Source organism: Leptonotus elevatus, chromosome 20, assembly GCF_054856555.1.
Source record: "Leptonotus elevatus isolate MCC_2025b chromosome 20, RoL_Lele_1.0, whole genome shotgun sequence".
In the NCBI taxonomy this organism is placed as follows: Eukaryota; Metazoa; Chordata; class Actinopteri; order Syngnathiformes; family Syngnathidae; genus Leptonotus; species Leptonotus elevatus.
In genome coordinates this window covers 5,945,213-5,963,381 of record NC_141258.1, presented here as the reverse complement: position 1 = coordinate 5,963,381, position 18,169 = coordinate 5,945,213, and the positions used below count along the sequence as shown (strand labels likewise).

At 40.6% G+C, this 18,169-nt stretch overlaps 2 protein-coding genes across 5 annotated transcripts in view; both read left to right on the top strand.

Moving 5' to 3' along the window:
* Positions 1 to 7,063, top strand: part of capn15 (calpain 15) — a 35,799-nt gene extending 28,736 nt beyond the window's left edge. For all 4 annotated transcript variants that reach the window (XM_086064660.1, XM_086064659.1, XM_086064658.1 and 1 more), the window contains exons 8-12: positions 712 to 873; positions 953 to 1,188; positions 2,518 to 2,687; positions 3,205 to 3,383; positions 4,131 to 7,063. In XM_086064660.1, the coding sequence (XP_085920786.1) occupies positions 712 to 873; positions 953 to 1,188; positions 2,518 to 2,687; positions 3,205 to 3,383; positions 4,131 to 4,308 (925 nt within the window). In that variant the 3' untranslated portion in view covers positions 4,309 to 7,063. The remainder of the gene's footprint in view (positions 1 to 711; positions 874 to 952; positions 1,189 to 2,517; positions 2,688 to 3,204; positions 3,384 to 4,130) is intronic.
* Positions 7,064 to 8,145: 1,082 nt separating this feature from the next.
* LOC147156629 (putative protein MSS51 homolog, mitochondrial) lies at positions 8,146 to 17,834 on the top strand. The gene is made up of 7 exons (XM_086064662.1): positions 8,146 to 8,468; positions 8,848 to 9,015; positions 9,112 to 9,261; positions 11,608 to 11,732; positions 12,587 to 13,153; positions 16,644 to 16,737; positions 17,041 to 17,834. Exons 1-7 carry the CDS (start codon positions 8,251 to 8,253, stop codon positions 17,237 to 17,239), a joined length of 1,521 nt encoding a protein of 506 aa, XP_085920788.1. The 5' UTR covers positions 8,146 to 8,250; the 3' UTR covers positions 17,240 to 17,834.
* The last annotated feature ends 335 nt before the right edge of the window (positions 17,835 to 18,169 follow it).

Here is an 18,169-nt window from a genome sequence, read left to right as displayed (position 1 = left end):
TTTTGGCACCAAACTGAACAACAGTGTTGTTGTGTTAACACGCACAAAATGCCCTCATTTCAGAAGTGTGGGAGCAGGATGTTTTAAATAAACTCTTGTTTTTGTTGTTTTATTAGATTCATCGTTCAGTTACATAGATTTGAAATACTGTATTTCGCAACAGTTTCATGAGCAACGTGAAATATCCATTCATCTATTTTCGATACATTCAAATAGCTGTTCACTTTATTAGGTACATAGGATAGCAAGAAAAGGGATGTATAAGAAAAATATTTTGCCCTTTATTAAGAGATAAAGATTGTCACCATCAGAGATCATTTAAAGAACGCCAATATTGCGCTTGTATCTTGCACTGCACTGCGTCATATTGAGGGTGCACGTGTATATGTGTGTAAGTGTGTGTTTGGGTCTGTTATTCATGTGCCTCCTGTCTAGAAAAATAGGAGTTGCAATAAGTCCAGGAGGTGCCGAGGCAGCTGTCCTCTTTGAACAACTCCACCTGAAAAATGTATTTGGCCCAGAGGACCCCATCTGTCTTTTTGCCTGATTTCCCTCCGACACGTAATCTGTCGGCTTTCCACTGAAACCAGCAGCCTGTGCCTCCCTGGACTGAAACAAAAGGAGGGGAAAAGAGTGATGAAAGACAACACAATCACTCTTGATGCCTCGATATGGACTTTAAAGAACGTCTCCTCCCCCCCACCCCCGCAGGTACTTCGACTCGGTGGATATTTGTAAGATCCACTCGGACTGGCAGGAGGTGCGACTTCAGGGATGCTTCCCCAGCAAGGCCAGCGGGCCAGTGACCGTCATGGCGCTCACTGTGCTGGAGAGGACGGCGCTGGAGTTTGCGCTCTTCCAGGAGGGAAGCAGGTAAACATGGGCACAGAAAGTGGATTTAAAAAAAATAATAATAATTGCAAAATCTACTTTGACCTCCTTCCTTCATCAGGCGCTCAGACACGGCTGACAGTCACCTGCTGGACTTGTGCATCATGGTGTTCCGGGCCTCCTTTGGGAGCAGCAACAAGTTGACCCTGGGCCGACTGCTGGCGCACAGCAAGCGAGCGGTGAAGAAGTTTGTTGGTTGCGATGTGATGCTAGAGCCCGGGGAGTACGCCGTGGTGTGCTGCGCTTTTAACCACTGGCAGATGAACTTGAACGGGTCGGGAGGGCCGCCCACGCCCAGTAAGTGTGCAGATGTTGTCACCTAATATTTTGGACGGATGGATGTGTGTGTACACCTTGTCACTTATTTTTTCAAAGGCATTTTTTGGGATGGACGGATAGCCAGTAAGCTAGTTGAATGGACGGATAGCCAGTAAGCTAGCTGAATGGACGGGTAGCCAGTAAGCTAGCTAGCCGGACGGATAGCCAGTCAGCTAGCTGAATGGACGGATAGCCAGTAAGCTAGCTGAATGGACGGATGGCCAGCAAGCTAGCTGAATGGACGGATGGCCAGCAAGCTAGCTGAATGGACGGATGGCCAGCAAGCTAGCTGAATGGACGGATGGCCAACAAGCTAGCTGAATGGACGGATGGCCTACAAGCTAGCTGAATGGACGGATGGCCTACAAGCTAGCTGAATGGACGGATGGCCAGCAAGCTAGCTGAATGGACGGATGGCCAGCAAGCTAGCTGAATGGACGGATGGCCAGCAAGCTAGCGAGCCGGACGGATAGCCAGTCAGCTAGTGAGCCGGAAGCAAGCTAGCTAACTGGCTAGATAGCGAGTTAACTAACTAGATAGATAGCAAGTGAGTGTGTGAGCTAACTAACTAGATCAGTCAGTAGATAGCTAGATTGGTAGTAGCTGCTTCAGATAGCTACCTAATTAGATAAATAATGAGTGAGCTAGCTAACTAGATAAATGGATAGATAGATAGATATGTGGATGAAATCTAATGAAAGAAAAACACAGTGGTCACAGAAAAAAATTATCTGACAAAAGTATTAAGAATATAATGATTTTTTTTATTTTTTTATTTTTTTACTCTGGTTCAACATTGGGGGTTTTAATTACTGAAAAAAGGCCTGGACATATACACACAACTCAAGTGTGTTCTCTAATTAGGTGTCTTCAACTTGCAATCAGAAAAGTAGTCACTGTGCTGTAGTGTATACCACATTAAATGTGGACAAGAGGAAACAAAGGAGATAAATTGTCTCAGGAGATTAGAAAGAAAATTATGCAATTATGGACAAGCATGATAAAGGTAAAGGCCAAAGACCACCAGCAAGCAGCTTGATGTTCTCTGACTACAGTTGAGTTGCACATACCATTCTTGAAATGTAAGATCCGTTAACAGAGGGATACGAACACTTTTGTCCATGTGTGTACATACAGTATACAAATATAATAAAACACAAGTCGTTCACCATTGACTTTGCTTGTAAAAGAAAAAAAAAAAAAATATTTGTCTTGCTGGAGGTGTTCGTAATCCGAGCCTTTTTGTGTAGCATTTTTATATTCCAAACTTTGATCCCGGTTTCCTGATGTCGTCTTCCTCCCCCCTAGTCTCCAGTCCAACCAGTGGAGCCCAGCGGCGTCCCAGTCAGGACTTCCCAGGCTACATCCTGGCCATCTACAGCTCCAGACAGGTGATGGTGGAGCAGGTGGAGGCAGCCGCCACCACGCTGGCCGACGCCATCATCCACCTGACGGAAAACAAAGGCGAAAGACACGAGGTGGTTGTCTCCGTCTACATAAATGTTGTGTTGCGTAAGAGCAACGCTCCCGTCTTTTCTTTTTTTCTGACAACGCTTTAGAAAAAAATATTTTTGTTAGATCATTTCTGCTCTCGACACAGCGGGTGGGCCAATTTCTCTGGTGTATGTCAGGCACTACATGGATGCCAGTAATTGGTTGTATTCAAATATTTTCTGGGACAGTAATAATAGATGTTGGATTATTTTTTTCTTCTTCTTTTGAATATTTGGCATGTGCGAAAGACATTTGATATTTGACATATTTGAAGGTAATTGCTAAAAACGTGCAGAAGACTGAGAACGATGTAGTGCTCAATTGTGGAGATATATTTAACCCTTTTTCAGATTTAGATACCTATCTTAAGATCACGCAAAAAATGCCAAAACAGCCAGGACGTTTTTTTTATTTTTATTTTTATTTTTTTAATGAAATACCTTCACAATTAAAAGTAAACATTATAATCTTTACACTGGCACAATGTTTCTGTCGTATCAGGGCCGCGAGGGCATGACGTGCTACTATTTGACGCACGGCTGGGCGGGGCTCATCGTGGTGGTGGAAAACCGTCACCCCAAGTACTACCTCCACGTCTCCTGCGATTGCACAGACAGCTTTAACGTGGTATCCACTCGCGGCAGCCTCAAGACCATCGACAGCGTACCACCTTTACACCGGTATATGCACACACACTTATATAAATGTTGCTTTGTATGTTAGTTTTGGAATTAAGGTTTTAACAGTATTTTTCTTTATTGTTAGTTTTTAATGTCATTTAATTTATTTTTATTCAGTTCAATTTTATTAGTTTTTAGAGCAGTTTGTATTAGTTTTTTAATTTATTTTATTTACTTTTTATTAGTTTTAATATTAGTTTTAGGTTTTTTTTTTTAATTTTGAGTATTTGTCAAGTGCAAGATACAAATGTATTATAATTCAATATTATGTATTAAATTATAAATGAAAGTTGTAGTTTCAATTTTTAAAAGCATTTTTATTTTACATTATTCACACTTTTTTATTTTGTTAGTTGAAGAAGAAATGTTTTAGGACAAAAAGGAGCACAGTGGCGCTGTGACAGCTCATTAATCCTCTTCTGAATTTCGGCTGCATGTCCGCCTGCAAATGATTCACTTGTAACAACGCATGTTATATGACATGTTCTCCTCTAGAGTTATGACCCGTATAAAAGGCAACTGTAAAATGACACGTTTTGTTTTTTTCTATTATCAACCTCACCCCGTATTATTTTATTTTTCACACTTTAATATATATATATATATATATATATATATATATATATATATATATTTATTTATAATATGTATATGTGTATATATTTGTATATGTATGTGTGTTTCCTTCATTTCAACCTAGTAATTTAAATTGTCCATCCTCACATGGCTCTATGTCTCCCCCTACAGGCAAGTTCTGGTGGTCCTCTCCCAGCTGGAAGGCAACGCCGGCTTCTCCATCACACACCGTCTGGCTCACCGCAAAGCCGCCCAGGCCTCCCTGGGCGACTGGACGCCCACCAAAGCCACCCACAGCCCCCAGCTCACCCCGGACATCGACGGCCTGCACCGCCCCAGGCCGCTATGACCCCCGTCCAACGTGGCGCACTTCTCCAACAAACGGTCACACCACTGGAACGCTGGGCGAGTGGCACGTGCGGCACTAGAAACGCGGACAAAGATGTGGAGTAACGCGCATCTGAATGTATTCGTCAACACTGAAGGTTTCTTCTGGCCCCTCAGGATGAACGAGGGCGGACTCACTCAGCTGTGTGAAAATGCGTGCGGTACAAGCGCTGTATGTGGATTCCCAGTGCTGTAACTACTGAGCCATTTGCAAGACTTCGTCCCTCCACTTTCCGCCCACTCGGTTAAACAACCACGGGGAGCGCTGGGGGACATTTACTGTATCTCACCCCACCAACAATAAGGTACCCATTGAGCCAAAACTATTTTTTCAAAAAAATATTTTTTATTTTGACCAAGCAGGTACAGTCTTACACGTTTCATCCTTTTAATTTTGTGGTGCATGTTCAAAGGTCTTAGAAAAGTGTCTCTAACTCAGGACCAATTGTGTGTCATTTGCACCAAACAGTGAACCCCCGCTTCTTGGCAAATTTGCCATTTCTTGAATTTTGTGTGCAAAGGACGTGCGATTGAGTCCGGGCTTCGGGCTTCCTGGGTGGAGTTTGCGTGTTCTCCCCGTGCCTGTGTGGGTTTTCTCCGGGTACTCCGGTTTCCTCCCACGTTCTAAAGACATGCATTGCAGGTTAATTGAATTAAATGGCAGGTGTGATTGGTTGTTGGTTTCTGTGTGCCCTGCGATTGGCTGGAAACCAGTTCAGGGTGTACCCCGCCTACTGCCCGAAAGCAGCTGGGATAGGCTCCAGCACCCCCGCGACCTTTGTGAGGAATAAGCGGCCACGAAAATGGATGGATGGATGGATTTTGTGTTCATTTCCTTGACATTGATGTAAGAGCTTCATTTAAGTCTCGTCTGAAAAAAAGAAAATGCTTTGTTGTCATATTATGGCATTTGTAGGCAATTTTTTTCCTGGCACATTTTTTATTTGCAGGGGTTCACTGTATTAGATTTTTTAAACTGAATGATCAAAGATGGGTAATTCTTGTAACAGATAGCTGACACTATCACAACACAGCTTGAAGCATTATGACGGCTTTGATTCTTTCAAAAAGAATCATGGTATTATTTTTTCACTTTTGAAGAAGCAAACACTGTAAATGTTGATGTATACACCTCGAGCAGGGTTTCCCTCCAGCGATGCAGTTTTTGTGATAGCTGGGCATGGGCCGGTATTAGATTCTGACAGTATGAAAACCGTAAACAAAAATATCATAGAATTATAATTACTTACAGCTGTTTTGAGATGAATGCAAGGCGCATTGGTAAAAGAAAATAGACACCAGAATTTTTCAAAATAAAATCAAAAGAGAGCAAAACAGTAAAAGTACTTAATTCTCCGGAAGTAAGTAGCTTTTTTTTTTTGCTTTTCTTGCCTTTGAGAAGTCACGTCAGTGCAGAAACAAAACTGATGTTAGACATGCTTGTTAGCTCGCCATGCTAGTTAGCTAGATAGCTGCCTCGGTTAATGACTTTCACCAATTGTACACACGCTAACTCTCATAGCTGGTTGCTAACGGTTTAGAGTTTTTATAATATATTAACGTTTTGTCGAGTTTGCCGAAGGTGGCCCTTGCGTAAATGTGATACTGGAAGTATTACCTTGGCGAGCAGCCACTTTTCATAAGCATATTTTGTTTACTTTCTCTACTAAGCTACATTACCCCCAAAAAAATCACAAGTCAACCTTTTTTGACAAGGGGAAAAGTTTGTACCAACAGCGACTGGATTGAAGCCTCCAAAAAAATGAAATGGTTCCTTCCACCGATGGAAACGATCAGCTATTTTGAAATGGTGGCTTTTTGAAACGTGCCGTACCGTGACACGAGTAACCGACCCATGCCTAGTCATAGCATATGACATATTATGGATAAATGAACGCAACATGACATGAAGATGAATCCAAAAGACAATCGATGATTTGTTCACTCTTTGCGGGTACAATTAGATATTTACTAAAGTATTGGGACACCTGATGGGAGAAACTCGGAAGCAGGTTTTTGAATGGAAACTTTTTTTAGATCGATTTCGTGAATACAAGGTTTGTCCCAATACTTTTGTCACACTCCATTCCTTAATTAATTTACTCGTCTCCATATTGGTGCAGTATAAATGCTAAAGGCGACAGGATTCTCTTTCTTGTTCCGCAGTTAGTTTAATTCCCCAACTCCCTCTGAACTAAGTGAATTAATTTCGCATCTTCCACTCGGAAGGTCACCCCGATATTTGTCTATTAGTCTCGTTTTGACAGTTTTGAGTGTTTGAAGGAAGTCCCAGAGCAGCTGTTTGGACAGGCAGCCAGCCGACGTCGGAGAGTCTCTCGAGATGGGAGCCGATGAAGTTTACTTTTGCAGCCTTTGTTTACCAAAGCGTGAGAATCGGGGGCCCAAGAGCCCGATGACAAATTGTGTGGAAACCCTTGCAGTCCTGCAAATTTGTACTTGAGTTCTTGAATCGATCTTTTTACCATGACAACTTGCCATTCAGAGTTTTTGTTTTTATTTTTTTTTCATTACTTGAAAAAGCCACAAAGCTGTGGACTGGCTGACTGTGGCTCGTTTGAATGCAAATGACACACGCAGATTAGGTTTTTACATTTTAGCCATTTTCTTCCAGCCATCGTTTAATCTTTTAAAACGCATTGTAAATGTTTCTGAGATGTAAAGCAGCTGTAAATATGTCTCCCCCCCACCCGCCCACCAAAAGAAACATCCAAGTGTACAATGACCACTGTTAGATATTTGCACTGAGCAGCTGTGCAATTTAATTTATTTGGATCAATTTGCAGGCTTGTCGAATGAGAAAGAATGTGATGGTGCGAGGCCACAGTGAGTCACTTTGTATTGACCTTTTTTTTTTCTTCCCTGTTTTATTGTCACTTGGGCTCTTGCTGGTGTCCCTCAGTCCTCCCCCATCGTTATCCGTGTTTCAGTGGCGCCCCCTGCTGCTAGTTTGTGGAGGCGACAGCTACAGAGAACAGCCGTCCTTTGAAATTGTACAGGTGCAAAAGTTTAACACACAAGCTGTTGTGTTTTTAGCTCATTCACTGCCGTTGGCGGTTATAGACGTCAAATATTCATTTGAACTATTTCTATTAGTTTAACATTTTCTTACCCTTTTGTTAACAAGAGTATGAAAACCTACAATTGTTTAATTGTACTTTTAGAACAGATATAAAATGTGTGATTAATCGTGAGTTAACTCAAGAAGTCATGCAATTAATTACGATTTTAAAAAAAAAAAGCCTCGCGATTAAAATTTGTAATTGTAATTAATTGCGTGACTTCAATAGTTAACTCCGGATTAATCATACATTTGAATCTGTTCTAGATGTAAATTTTTCTTTCTTTCTAGGTTTTCATACTCTTGTTAACAAAAGTGGAAAAAAATGTTAAACTAATAGAAATACTTCAAATGAATTTTTGACGTCAATAGCCGTCAATGGCAGTGAATGAGTAAAAAAAAAAAAAAGTAAACTAAATAACTTTTAAACGAGTAGTTAAACAAACAAACAGGAGCCTAATGCTGACAAACGTGATATAATACTTTATCAATTCTTTTCAGGGGGTTGGGGTGTGAATATGTGTATAATATGTATGTTTTAATATTTCAATCTCAGGTTCCAGTGGACCAAATAAAAGTTCTTTTTTTAAATTAATCACAAGCGTGTTTGTTTTGTCACCTCACTTCGACATAGTTCCTCAGTATGAAGATGTCACAAGATGGCGGAAAAGCACCACATGTAGCTTTTCAGCACACTTCCAGTATAGTTCTTTGGCACTAAGACGGCGCCAAAGCCCTACATGAAGCTCCTCTACTCACTTCAACATAGTTCCTCGGCACCAAATCACCATAAGAACACTTAATTGTACATGTTGGTAATGGAAAATGGCAACCACAGTAAAAAAAAAAAATCTCACCCTTTTTAAAATGTTGCGTCCGGCTTTCCCCTCTCCCTCCCCACATCATCTGCACTCCCACTTTAGACCCCCTCCAGGGTTACATGATAGGATGACACCCCGCATGAGGAGCTGCCAGTCATTGCAATCCTCAACTGAAGAAGAGAAAGCAAGACCTTCAAGAAGAAATTGGCTGCAACCAAGGAGGTATGACGGACATTTTGTCTCCGCTGCTTTGACATATCTCCGGCTGGACAGCTGAAAGTGCGATAAGGCTCGGGTGAAATAGTGCAAGGACTGCTCGTCTGTTGATATGGAGCATCTTAATTAGATGAGTCGTGACTGTTTTATGCTCAAAATGCTAAGGGCAAAGTGTGCCTCTTGTGATGCTGCGTAACTGATAATGTGCATTAATCTGGAAGGAAATACTTCATTTTTAAAGATCAGCTAGAAATGGTGTGTGGCTGTAGAAAAATGTTTATTAAATTTTTTTATGTAATATATTAAAAAATGTTAATATGATGAAGAAAATGGCGATGATGATGATGATGATGATAAAAACTGTCCACTTTTCTATTTGACAAAGGTTTCCAATCATGGCGTCCCAGATCCCAGCGCTCCCCCAGTCATGCACGCCAGGCAACGACAGCGTCTTCTCTGACCAATCCGGATTCTACTCGCTGGACTCCAACGTCCCGGGTCTCTCCAGGGTGATCCTAAACAAGCTCAACTTGAATGACTACGGGCAGTACAGGTACACTTTATTATCCCCCTATTTTCTCTTCTTTTTTTTTTTTTAACAAGCATATTATTCCCCCCTCGGTTTAATCCATTTCCAATGACTTCTTAGGGCTGCCCTGGAGGGCAAAACCAAAGGAATTGCATTCCGTAACTGCAAGGAAATGTTCCAGAAGATGGAGGAGACCTTCAAATTCTGCACTGGCTGCAACAAACTTCCAGAACATGTTGGCGAGGGAAACAAGCTGAAGCGCTGTGTCAAGTGAGTCCAATATTAAACAATGCCATGACTCGCCCCTATATTGTACAAAAACATAATAAAACATTTCTAAAATTGAAGTTTCGCATCGGTGTTTGCCATCTCTGCCAAATTCTTCGACAGGCAGCACGGCGAAGAAAACGTGGACGGTGTCCAAGTGTAAATATACCTAAGACCTTCTGACTGTGAATCATCTCCATGGAACTCGACAGCCCATAAAACACGCTTACGGATGGATGCCTCTAATGTCAAAACATCCCATAATATACTTTGCGGCCTACTTTTTATGACAGCGATTTTAAAGCAAGATAATGCGGTAATCTGAGAGCATCAAACGGTAGATTTGTACGCCATTCATTGCAAAGACACCCCCTCGTGTTGCTAGCATCAACGCTAATGTTACTTTTCAGAATTGTGCGCACTCCTCATACGAACTTTGTTACACACTAAGTAGCTCATAATTAAGTATGATAATGGTTACCTAGTAACCCTAATCATCTACTTTAGTCAAGTATAATGAGCGATATACCAGCCAGGCCACCACTAGTGTTGGTGTGTTAGCCCTAGCATCAATGCTAATGCTGCTTTTCAGTGTTGTGCGTAGTACTCATGTACATTTTATTTCACATTAAGAAGCTAATAAGTATCTAGTAATCCCTATTTACCTATTTTAGTGTATTTGAATGTTGGTGAGTCAGCCAGGATAACATGTAGAGTTAGCCTTAGCATCAATACTTTTCAGAGATGTGTGTATTACTCATACTAATTTAATTTTACACTAAGAAGCAAATACCAAGTAATCCCTATTCTTCTGTTTTAGTGTTCTGTAATAATGGTGGACCAGCCAGGACATCTCTGATGTTGCGTTATATAGTTAGCATCAATGCTAATGCTGCTTTTTAAGTGTGTATTGTGTACTCATAGAAATATTTTTTTGCTTGCTAAGAAGCTAATAACTACCTAATAGTAATAGCCTTGGTTTTCCAGCCAGAACACTTTCACATTGTGTTAGCATCAATGCTAATGTTACCTTTTCGTTTTGTGTGTATTATTGTTACAAACTTTATTGCACACAAAGTAGCTCGATGCTACAGTATGATCATAAGCACCTTATTCATCCCTAATCATCTATTTTAGTGTCCTTAAATACTTGTTGACTTTCTTATTTTTAAGGCTAATGTTGTAAGATTAGTTATAAATTCATTTTGGGGATTTGGTCAATTCTGGGGTGGTCTTATTTTTCACACGTTTGCTCTTCTTTTTAAAGCCTTTTCCAAGTCGGGAATTCAACTCCCGTTGGTAATTAGAAAAGCTCTCCCAACTGTATTGGTCTTTAGACGAGCACGTAAACACCACAAGTGCCACTCACGCACACACACACGCACACACACACACACTGTACACGCACTAAAAATTCTCAGCTGCTTCTGCCTCTCTCCATGGTAATTATTGGTAGCAGCTGATGCTTAATGCCGATTCGCCAACATGCAATATAACTTCCTTGTCCATCATTGCAACAGCATGACTTCTCAACCTCCATTTTATTTCTCATTCCCTTCGCATTTATGCAGTTATAAAAGTATAGCCCAAGCTTCTCTTCAGTCACACTAATAAGCCTCTTCTGATTGATTTAGTATGCTAAGTAGTTAGCCTTCAAGGACGTAAGAATAATGTAGTCGCCCTGTCAGACCAACGCATTACATCACCGCGGTCTTCATTTTGTGTCAAGGACAGAGTTTATTTCCTGCCACAAACAAAATCGGCGGTCAGCTATTCATTTTATGATACTATTCTGTTTCTGTATATTGTGTATGTCATGCAAAGCATCCATAAGGGATTTTTATGGCAGGGGCTCAGTTGGCCACCAGATTCCAGGGTATTGTTTTGCATTTATTTTGGAGCAAGTCTAAACCAAGGCACGCATTTATTCACATAAAGATAGATTTTATTTTTAAAACAGGCAATACATAAGTTTTTTTTTTATATATATATATATATATATATATATATATATATATATATATATATATATATATATATATATAAAGAGCTCAGTATTGTTCATTCGGAAATGTCATAATCATTGCTCTTTATTTTTATTTTATTTTTTTTTATATATTTTTTATATATTTTTTATATATATATATATATATATATATATAGGTAATACATAAGTTTAAAATAAGCAAAGGTGACATTTGCATGTAAACTTATTTTATTAACGTCGTTCATAATGTATTCTCATGTTTTGTTTTTATTATTTATATTCAATGTAATTTTTATTATTGGGATGCCCTGCATCCTACTAAGTGCACTTCTGCCTTCTTCTTTCCCATCGGACTGCGACAGGTGTTTAAACGTTTACTACTGCTCCAAGGATTGTCAGGTAAAGAACTGGCCTCAGCACAAAAAGTTCTGCAAGATGTTGCGTCTGGTAGCCATCGACAGGCTGGTGGAGTGGCTGACGTTCACCGGTGAGTTTGTGTCAAGAAACCAATTTAAAGAAAATCACTTTAATGAAGCAGCTTCTTTTAATGCTGAGCTACAAAGAACCAAATCTCACAAGACAACGTAAATATATATATTTTTTATTTTATCTCAAGGGGGCAGCCATTTTGCCATGTTATTTCGAATGAAAATGTCGTCCCAGTTGCTCATGGCTCACCTGTTTTGTGAGTTTGATCATGTGATGTTCACAAGCTGAGCCGTGATTGGTCGTTCTGAGCCATGAGCAACTGTGATGTCATTTTCAGGAGATGGAAAGTGGCAAAATGGCCGCCAATGTGTTTTTTAAGTCGAGAAAAAGTTCAGAAAAAACTTCCATCTCAAATCATATTTCTCCATTTAAATGAATGGGAATTCAATGATTCCATCCCAGCCTCCCCAAAAAAAGAATCAACCAAACATTTCTGAATATGTGTGTGTGTTTGTTTTTTTAACAAGAAAAATGAAAATAAACATACAGTAATGATATCATGATTTTTTTTTTTAAAGAACTAACAATTTTAAATGCATCTTTTTGCTTCAACTCAATGGACATTGTGCTGCCCCTTTTAATGTGCATGACGTGGCCACCGGGGGCAGTATAATACTGACATGGATTGACTGATACTGTAACATACAATAATATATCATTTTTCACAAATATTTAATTCATTTTGAAAAGATTTATAGTTCATAATTTGATATAGAAAATTATAAATAATAATACAATACATATTGTTTTATTTTCCTCGCACAACATGAACAGCACACAAAAATTAAATGCAGTTTTTAAATATCCCTTTTTTAACTTCAAATACAAAAACAATGTCCTTCCTCCACACAGGAGACCTTCCACTTCCATCAGAGAAGTGGTCCAAGCCAGCTGCTGAGGTGAAGACCTGGCAGGACTGGCTTACCCTGCAGGAAGACCACCTCACCTCACGCCTGGACGCCATCCTGACCTGCGCCAACATGGAAGCCCTGTGGAAGAACGCCGGCAGGCCCAGGCCGGACGACGGCGACCTGCGGCAGTCCGTGTGGCGCGTTCAGAGCGAGTTCCTCTCCAGGGTTCTCACAGTGGGCTCGGCCGTGAGACGCTACCAACTGGACCCTCACGCTAAACCGCTTACCATCCACATAGCAGGGGCGTCCCATAATGAGACCATGGGGGCCAGGCTGACAGACTTTGACGAGCTCAATAACATATTCCCGGGGCACAGCGGCATTGAGGTGGTCATGGTGGGACCGGAGGTGGTGGCGGGCCCCATTATGAGGCCCCCTCTTACGACCTTTGGGCCCAAAAAGAGGGTCTACATCAGCGCCTATAAGGGCCTCTACCATCAGTTCTGGGAGGACGTGATCGAGAAGGAGGAAGCAGCCAAACCAGACCTGGTGGTCGGATTTCATCCTGGTAGGTCAACTCGCCAATTGTTTTTGCTACATGCCATTGATTGAGCAGCCATTGTGCTGCTCCTTGCAGTGTTGAACAAGAAACAATAAGATCATTTTCATATTATTCCGGTATCAAATTTGTCCTGCATATCATTAGAAATCCACAAAATATTTGGCCCACTCACATTGTAGTATAGTGTAAGCACAACTAAACCGTGTCTGCCATCTAATGGTAGTTTGTGTTATTACAACATAAAACCACAGTCAACCCCTAAATATTCAGTTTGACAGCAGCGGATTCACACATTTGCGTTTTTTTTGGTCTCATGTTTAAACATGAGACCAAAAAAAACGCAAATGTGTGAATCCGCTGCTGTCAAACTGAATTATTTCAGTCGTCGTTGAGTTGTCCGTTTTCCGTGAAAAACGTATATTGAATGTTTATCAATTATAATTTTTCAATTTTAGGGGGGATTTGTTAATAATAACAATAATAATAATAATTTAAAAAAATAAAAATAAAAATGATCCAAAAAAGACAATTACAAATTTGTGTTGACCTATTTAAATGGTTACGGGAATTTACCATTTAGTTTTAGCATTAAGCTAGCAGACGTCAAAGCTAAGCAATGTGGCTGTTTTAAATACACGTTGCTTTATGTGTATGTAAATTTCAACTGGGATTCGCATACATTGAGTTCACTGCCAACATACAGCCTTCAAATCTAAAAATTGTACTAATGAGTAAAAGCAACAAATCGTGGCTCGTATCTCAAGGTGCCACTACACATATTATGAAACAATCCAAATTGAAATGTTCACCTTGGTAAAAATAGAAGAGGTCAAAAAACAATATCTTCTTTCCAATTATCCTCCCATCTATCAGAGAACACAGCAAATTAGGCGTTTAACTCGCTAGAATGGCTCTCTTCATTAGCCCCCTGGCTTTTATTGGAGATTGTTGGTGATTAATGGGAGCAGCTGGGAATACACTTTTACTGGCTGGCAGCGCAACGTCCGCTAGCTGACCTTCTGAAAGGGTGGAGACGCGTTCCCCACTTTCTGATCCACACAAGGGCACTTACGCCTTAAAAGTACAAGAAGGGAGTCTAAAATGGTGTCATACAAATGTATTAAATCATATAAATGATCAACAATAATATTAAAGACTCTGGAAAATATAGCGCAACTGACGGCCACATAGCGCCAACTCATAAAAGTGGCACTATATGCTAACACCTCCTATGTGAGCTTGCAACACAAGTCTGATGCGCGACCCTTTCACCCACCAAGCAGCAGTTAAAGCCCGACCTGGCCGCACCCGTGACCTCCACCCGTAGCGGGCTCACTTATCACCGTGTGCTAAATATACAACAAGCCGTCAGGCGGCGAGTAAACTGCCCTGTGAGAAGCTGGCTGCGTATCAGATGGCCCACAGCAACGTTACGACACGGTTGGATGGAAAGTCAGGGGGAAATTTTTTTTTTAAATAAGCTTAAAAAAATATATATTATTATTTTTTAAATAAGCTTAAAAAAAAATATTATTTTTTTTTGAAGAGGCTAAAGAATATAGCCGAAAAGGGTTACAAGACTGCAACTTATGAAGCTAATCATTAGCACATCTATTGAGTTTTACATTATGTGTTAGCATTAAGCTAGTTGGGGCATTTCTTACTGTTTCTTCCCTCTATATTCGCGGTTGGGCATATTTTTTTCTTCCTCAGAATCTGTCTTTGGTTATTTGTTGAAAAAAATCTAGCATAAAATATAACTTTGGTGCCAAGGAACTATGTTGAAGTGAAGGGAGGAGCTTCATTTTTAAAGTGTTTTGCCATCTCTAGGCTATTGTAAAAAAAAAATTTTATACTAATTACTTGTGAAATTCCGGGGCGGGGGTCATTGAGGTCTCATATTGGTGGACTATCATTTGTTTATAAAGAATTTTAAATACAATATTAAATATATGCCTTCCTTTTAATACTTTACAAAAGCAAACAATTGTGTTGACGTCGTCTTCCCAAAGTCTTTTTTCAAAGTATTGTAAAATCAATAGGATGACTAAGCATTTTAATAGTCGGAAATAAATGAGTTTATTCTGCACAAAAAAAAGCATTGCAGTTACAATTATTGTTATATTTTATTTAATCATTTTTACGTAGTTATTTTTTACTTATTGTCAAAACAAATACATCCAGGCTTTCAATCTTGAGGCAACATAATGCAGCACAACATTTGAAGTGCCTGTGAAAATGATTCGATTTGTTCTGTTATTTACAGACAAATAATAATGATTTGTGGGGGAAATATTACATTGACCATATATGGAAATGTGACGTTTCCACCTAACAGTGATGATCAAACGCTAGCTTGGTTCTTCTGTTATATACGCTGAGTCATCATAACCGCCAGACTAAGCAGTCTCTTCAATATGACCCTGAAAAATCAAACCTTGTACACTTCCTTGGTGGTTTTGTTGCCACACCACTTTATAAACAAAACCTCACTCAACTCTCCTGTTTAATGAGTCCTAATTGTATCAGAAAATCTCGCAGAGATATTCCTTGGGGCTAATCAAAATCTTTACCCTGCATAAAGGCCAAATTCTCATTAGCGCCACACGATTATTGCAATTAATAGCCAGACTGCAGCGATTGCGCTTTATCTCCCCCGGAGGGTTCAAACATGAAATCCTTGTTTAATGTTTTATCTTGATGAGAAGCGCTAAACCTGAGGCTGAAGCTAAACTTGAATCCCTCATATTTCCTCGCCGTGCGTCGTTTTGTTTTGGCCGCCGTGTCAGCCCACATCCGCCAATAACCTAAGGACCCGATCGATCAGGGAGGGGCCGTAGAAGCCAGATAAGCAGGGATGGATTTAGCGTCTTTGATTTCCACGGTGGCTCCGACGAGCTCGGAGGCCCGGTTGAAGGGCGAGCTATTCATACGACACGCGGCCGGATAAATCAGCGTCAGGGCTGAAGTGACAACTGGCGGCTAATGTGAGGATGCCGGATTATCCGGCAGGTCGAAGACAGATTTCGGCTCTCGCTTGTCAACACGTGGGTGTCCCTGTGGATTTGTGCCTGCTAGGGGGGAGAAAAAAAGTGACGGGCCGTCTCTGGCTGTCAGAAGCAGTAATCTATACTTACAACTCAAATTCTAATATTTGTTTCATGACAAAACTATTTCATATTGTGCTTTTTAAAAACATAGTGCCTGTTTTGGCCACCAGGAGGCAGTATAATACAGTCATGCAGACACAAACGAAGATTAGATTATTCCTACTAGAATCGGAAAATCTGTTATATACGGCGGTATTAAGGTGGATAAAGTCTACTAAATCCCCACTGTATGCACAGGTAGCGAATGAGAAAAAAAAACTGATTTGTGAGGGAGGATAATCCTCACAAAAATATCTTGCGCAATAATCAAGCATCAAATCTGTGAACTCTTCGCCACTCATTATTTTTACCCTTTTCTTTATGAGCTAATTAGTCATCCCTTGCAGGTTTCCACGCCAACCAGGGTCTTGTGGAGGGTTGGCTCCCCACCCTGCTGTTGCTCCGAGACTACAGCATCCCCTCCTACTTCACAGTATACAGGTCGGTCATCTGGATTAGCATGTTGCTATGAAACATTATAATAGTTTGTCGTGTTGGGTGTCGTCAACAATGGAGGAAGAAAGGTCGACACAACTGCTGCCCTCGTGTGGCATTCACCGGCAGTGCAATGTTCTGCTCAAGGCCCTGTCAACCTTCTCATCAATTGGATACCAACCGCGAAGGAGAAAATATCAACAACAAACAAAATAATTTAATGTCGGTCCTGTTGAACTGCATGTCCTCATAGCGCACCGTGTATACAAACAATATGGAAACGCCATTCGTTTTTGTTGGTTCCGACAGCGACATGGAGTTGAAGTACTCGCTGCGGATCCTCCTGGAGTTGGAGATGGACATCAAGGACAGTGGGGCCAATCCGTTCACGTCGCAGAAACCAGAGCAGGTGCAAGCCTGCCCCAACAAACCTGCAGTGTACTGTAACTCTCACTACATCGCTTTCCAAGGACTGATGCCAAGGGAAGACTTTGAGGAGGCCAACTAAACGATGTATTTAGCCGATATCTTTTTTTTTTTTTTTAAACAAAAGACCGACTGGATGGAGGATTTTTCTCTCTCATAGTGTTATATTACAAGTGTGATAATAAACAATTATTTAAAAAAAAAAAAAAAGCTAAATTTTTCTTAAAATAACGTCATATCTAATGTGAGCGCAACGCGCCGGTGATGCAACTCGCATGAGTCGAGTGACGTATACCCAAAACAACATCACGTTGCAGTGTTCACGGAAGTAACCCGGCTCGCAACGTTTTATCTCGACCAGCCAAACCGCCGAGACAAGCGACTTTTATCATATGTGTCTTATGCAAATATAGGTGATTGGTAGACTGGTAGACTGGTGGACTGGTTTCGCGGACGTGTTAGGAGTTCGATTCATGTGTCTTGTCTGCATACGTTCTGCAAATTCAGCTGTGCGAACGTGTGATTGGTGGACTGTTTTCACGCTCGTTGCTGGTTGGCTGCTGTCCTGGCTTCCTCGTATACGTCAGTTTTGAATGTGCTGTTTACAAACAACAGAAATCCGACGGACTTATTTTTGAATTTCTACTATCGCCACACATGTCAACTTTACGTTTCATGTTTCAAGTGTGATTAAATTAAAGACAAATAAAAATGTAACACAGTTACTCAAAACAGCTTTGTATATATTCGCACTCTCTCCCGCCCGCCCAGAGCGCATATCAGGCTTTTGATGACGTATGAATCGGATACGTGCGGATGAGCGTTTACAGTGCAGACGCATCGCATACATATCCGATTTATATCCACATGCGAAAGAGTATGGAGGTAAATATACTCTACATAAAAGAGTCCCAGGTCGGGTGTGGAAACAATCGGAGTTGTATCGTTTTTGTTCAGCGTAAATACGGCTTTATATACATTTAAATGCCCAAATACGCACTACAGCAGAGTG

Bases quoted from the DNA above. Each gene is read 5' to 3' on its own strand.
- LOC147156629 (XM_086064662.1), top strand. From the start codon at position 8,251: ATGGCAACCACAGTAAAAAAAAAAAATCTCACCCTTTTTAAAATGTTG. The intron at 11,733-12,586 runs GTGAGTTTGTGT...TCCTCCACACAG, and splicing joins GGAGTGGCTGACGTTCACCG to GAGACCTTCCACTTCCATCA. The intron at 16,738-17,040 runs GTCGGTCATCTG...TGGTTCCGACAG, and splicing joins TCCTACTTCACAGTATACAG to CGACATGGAGTTGAAGTACT.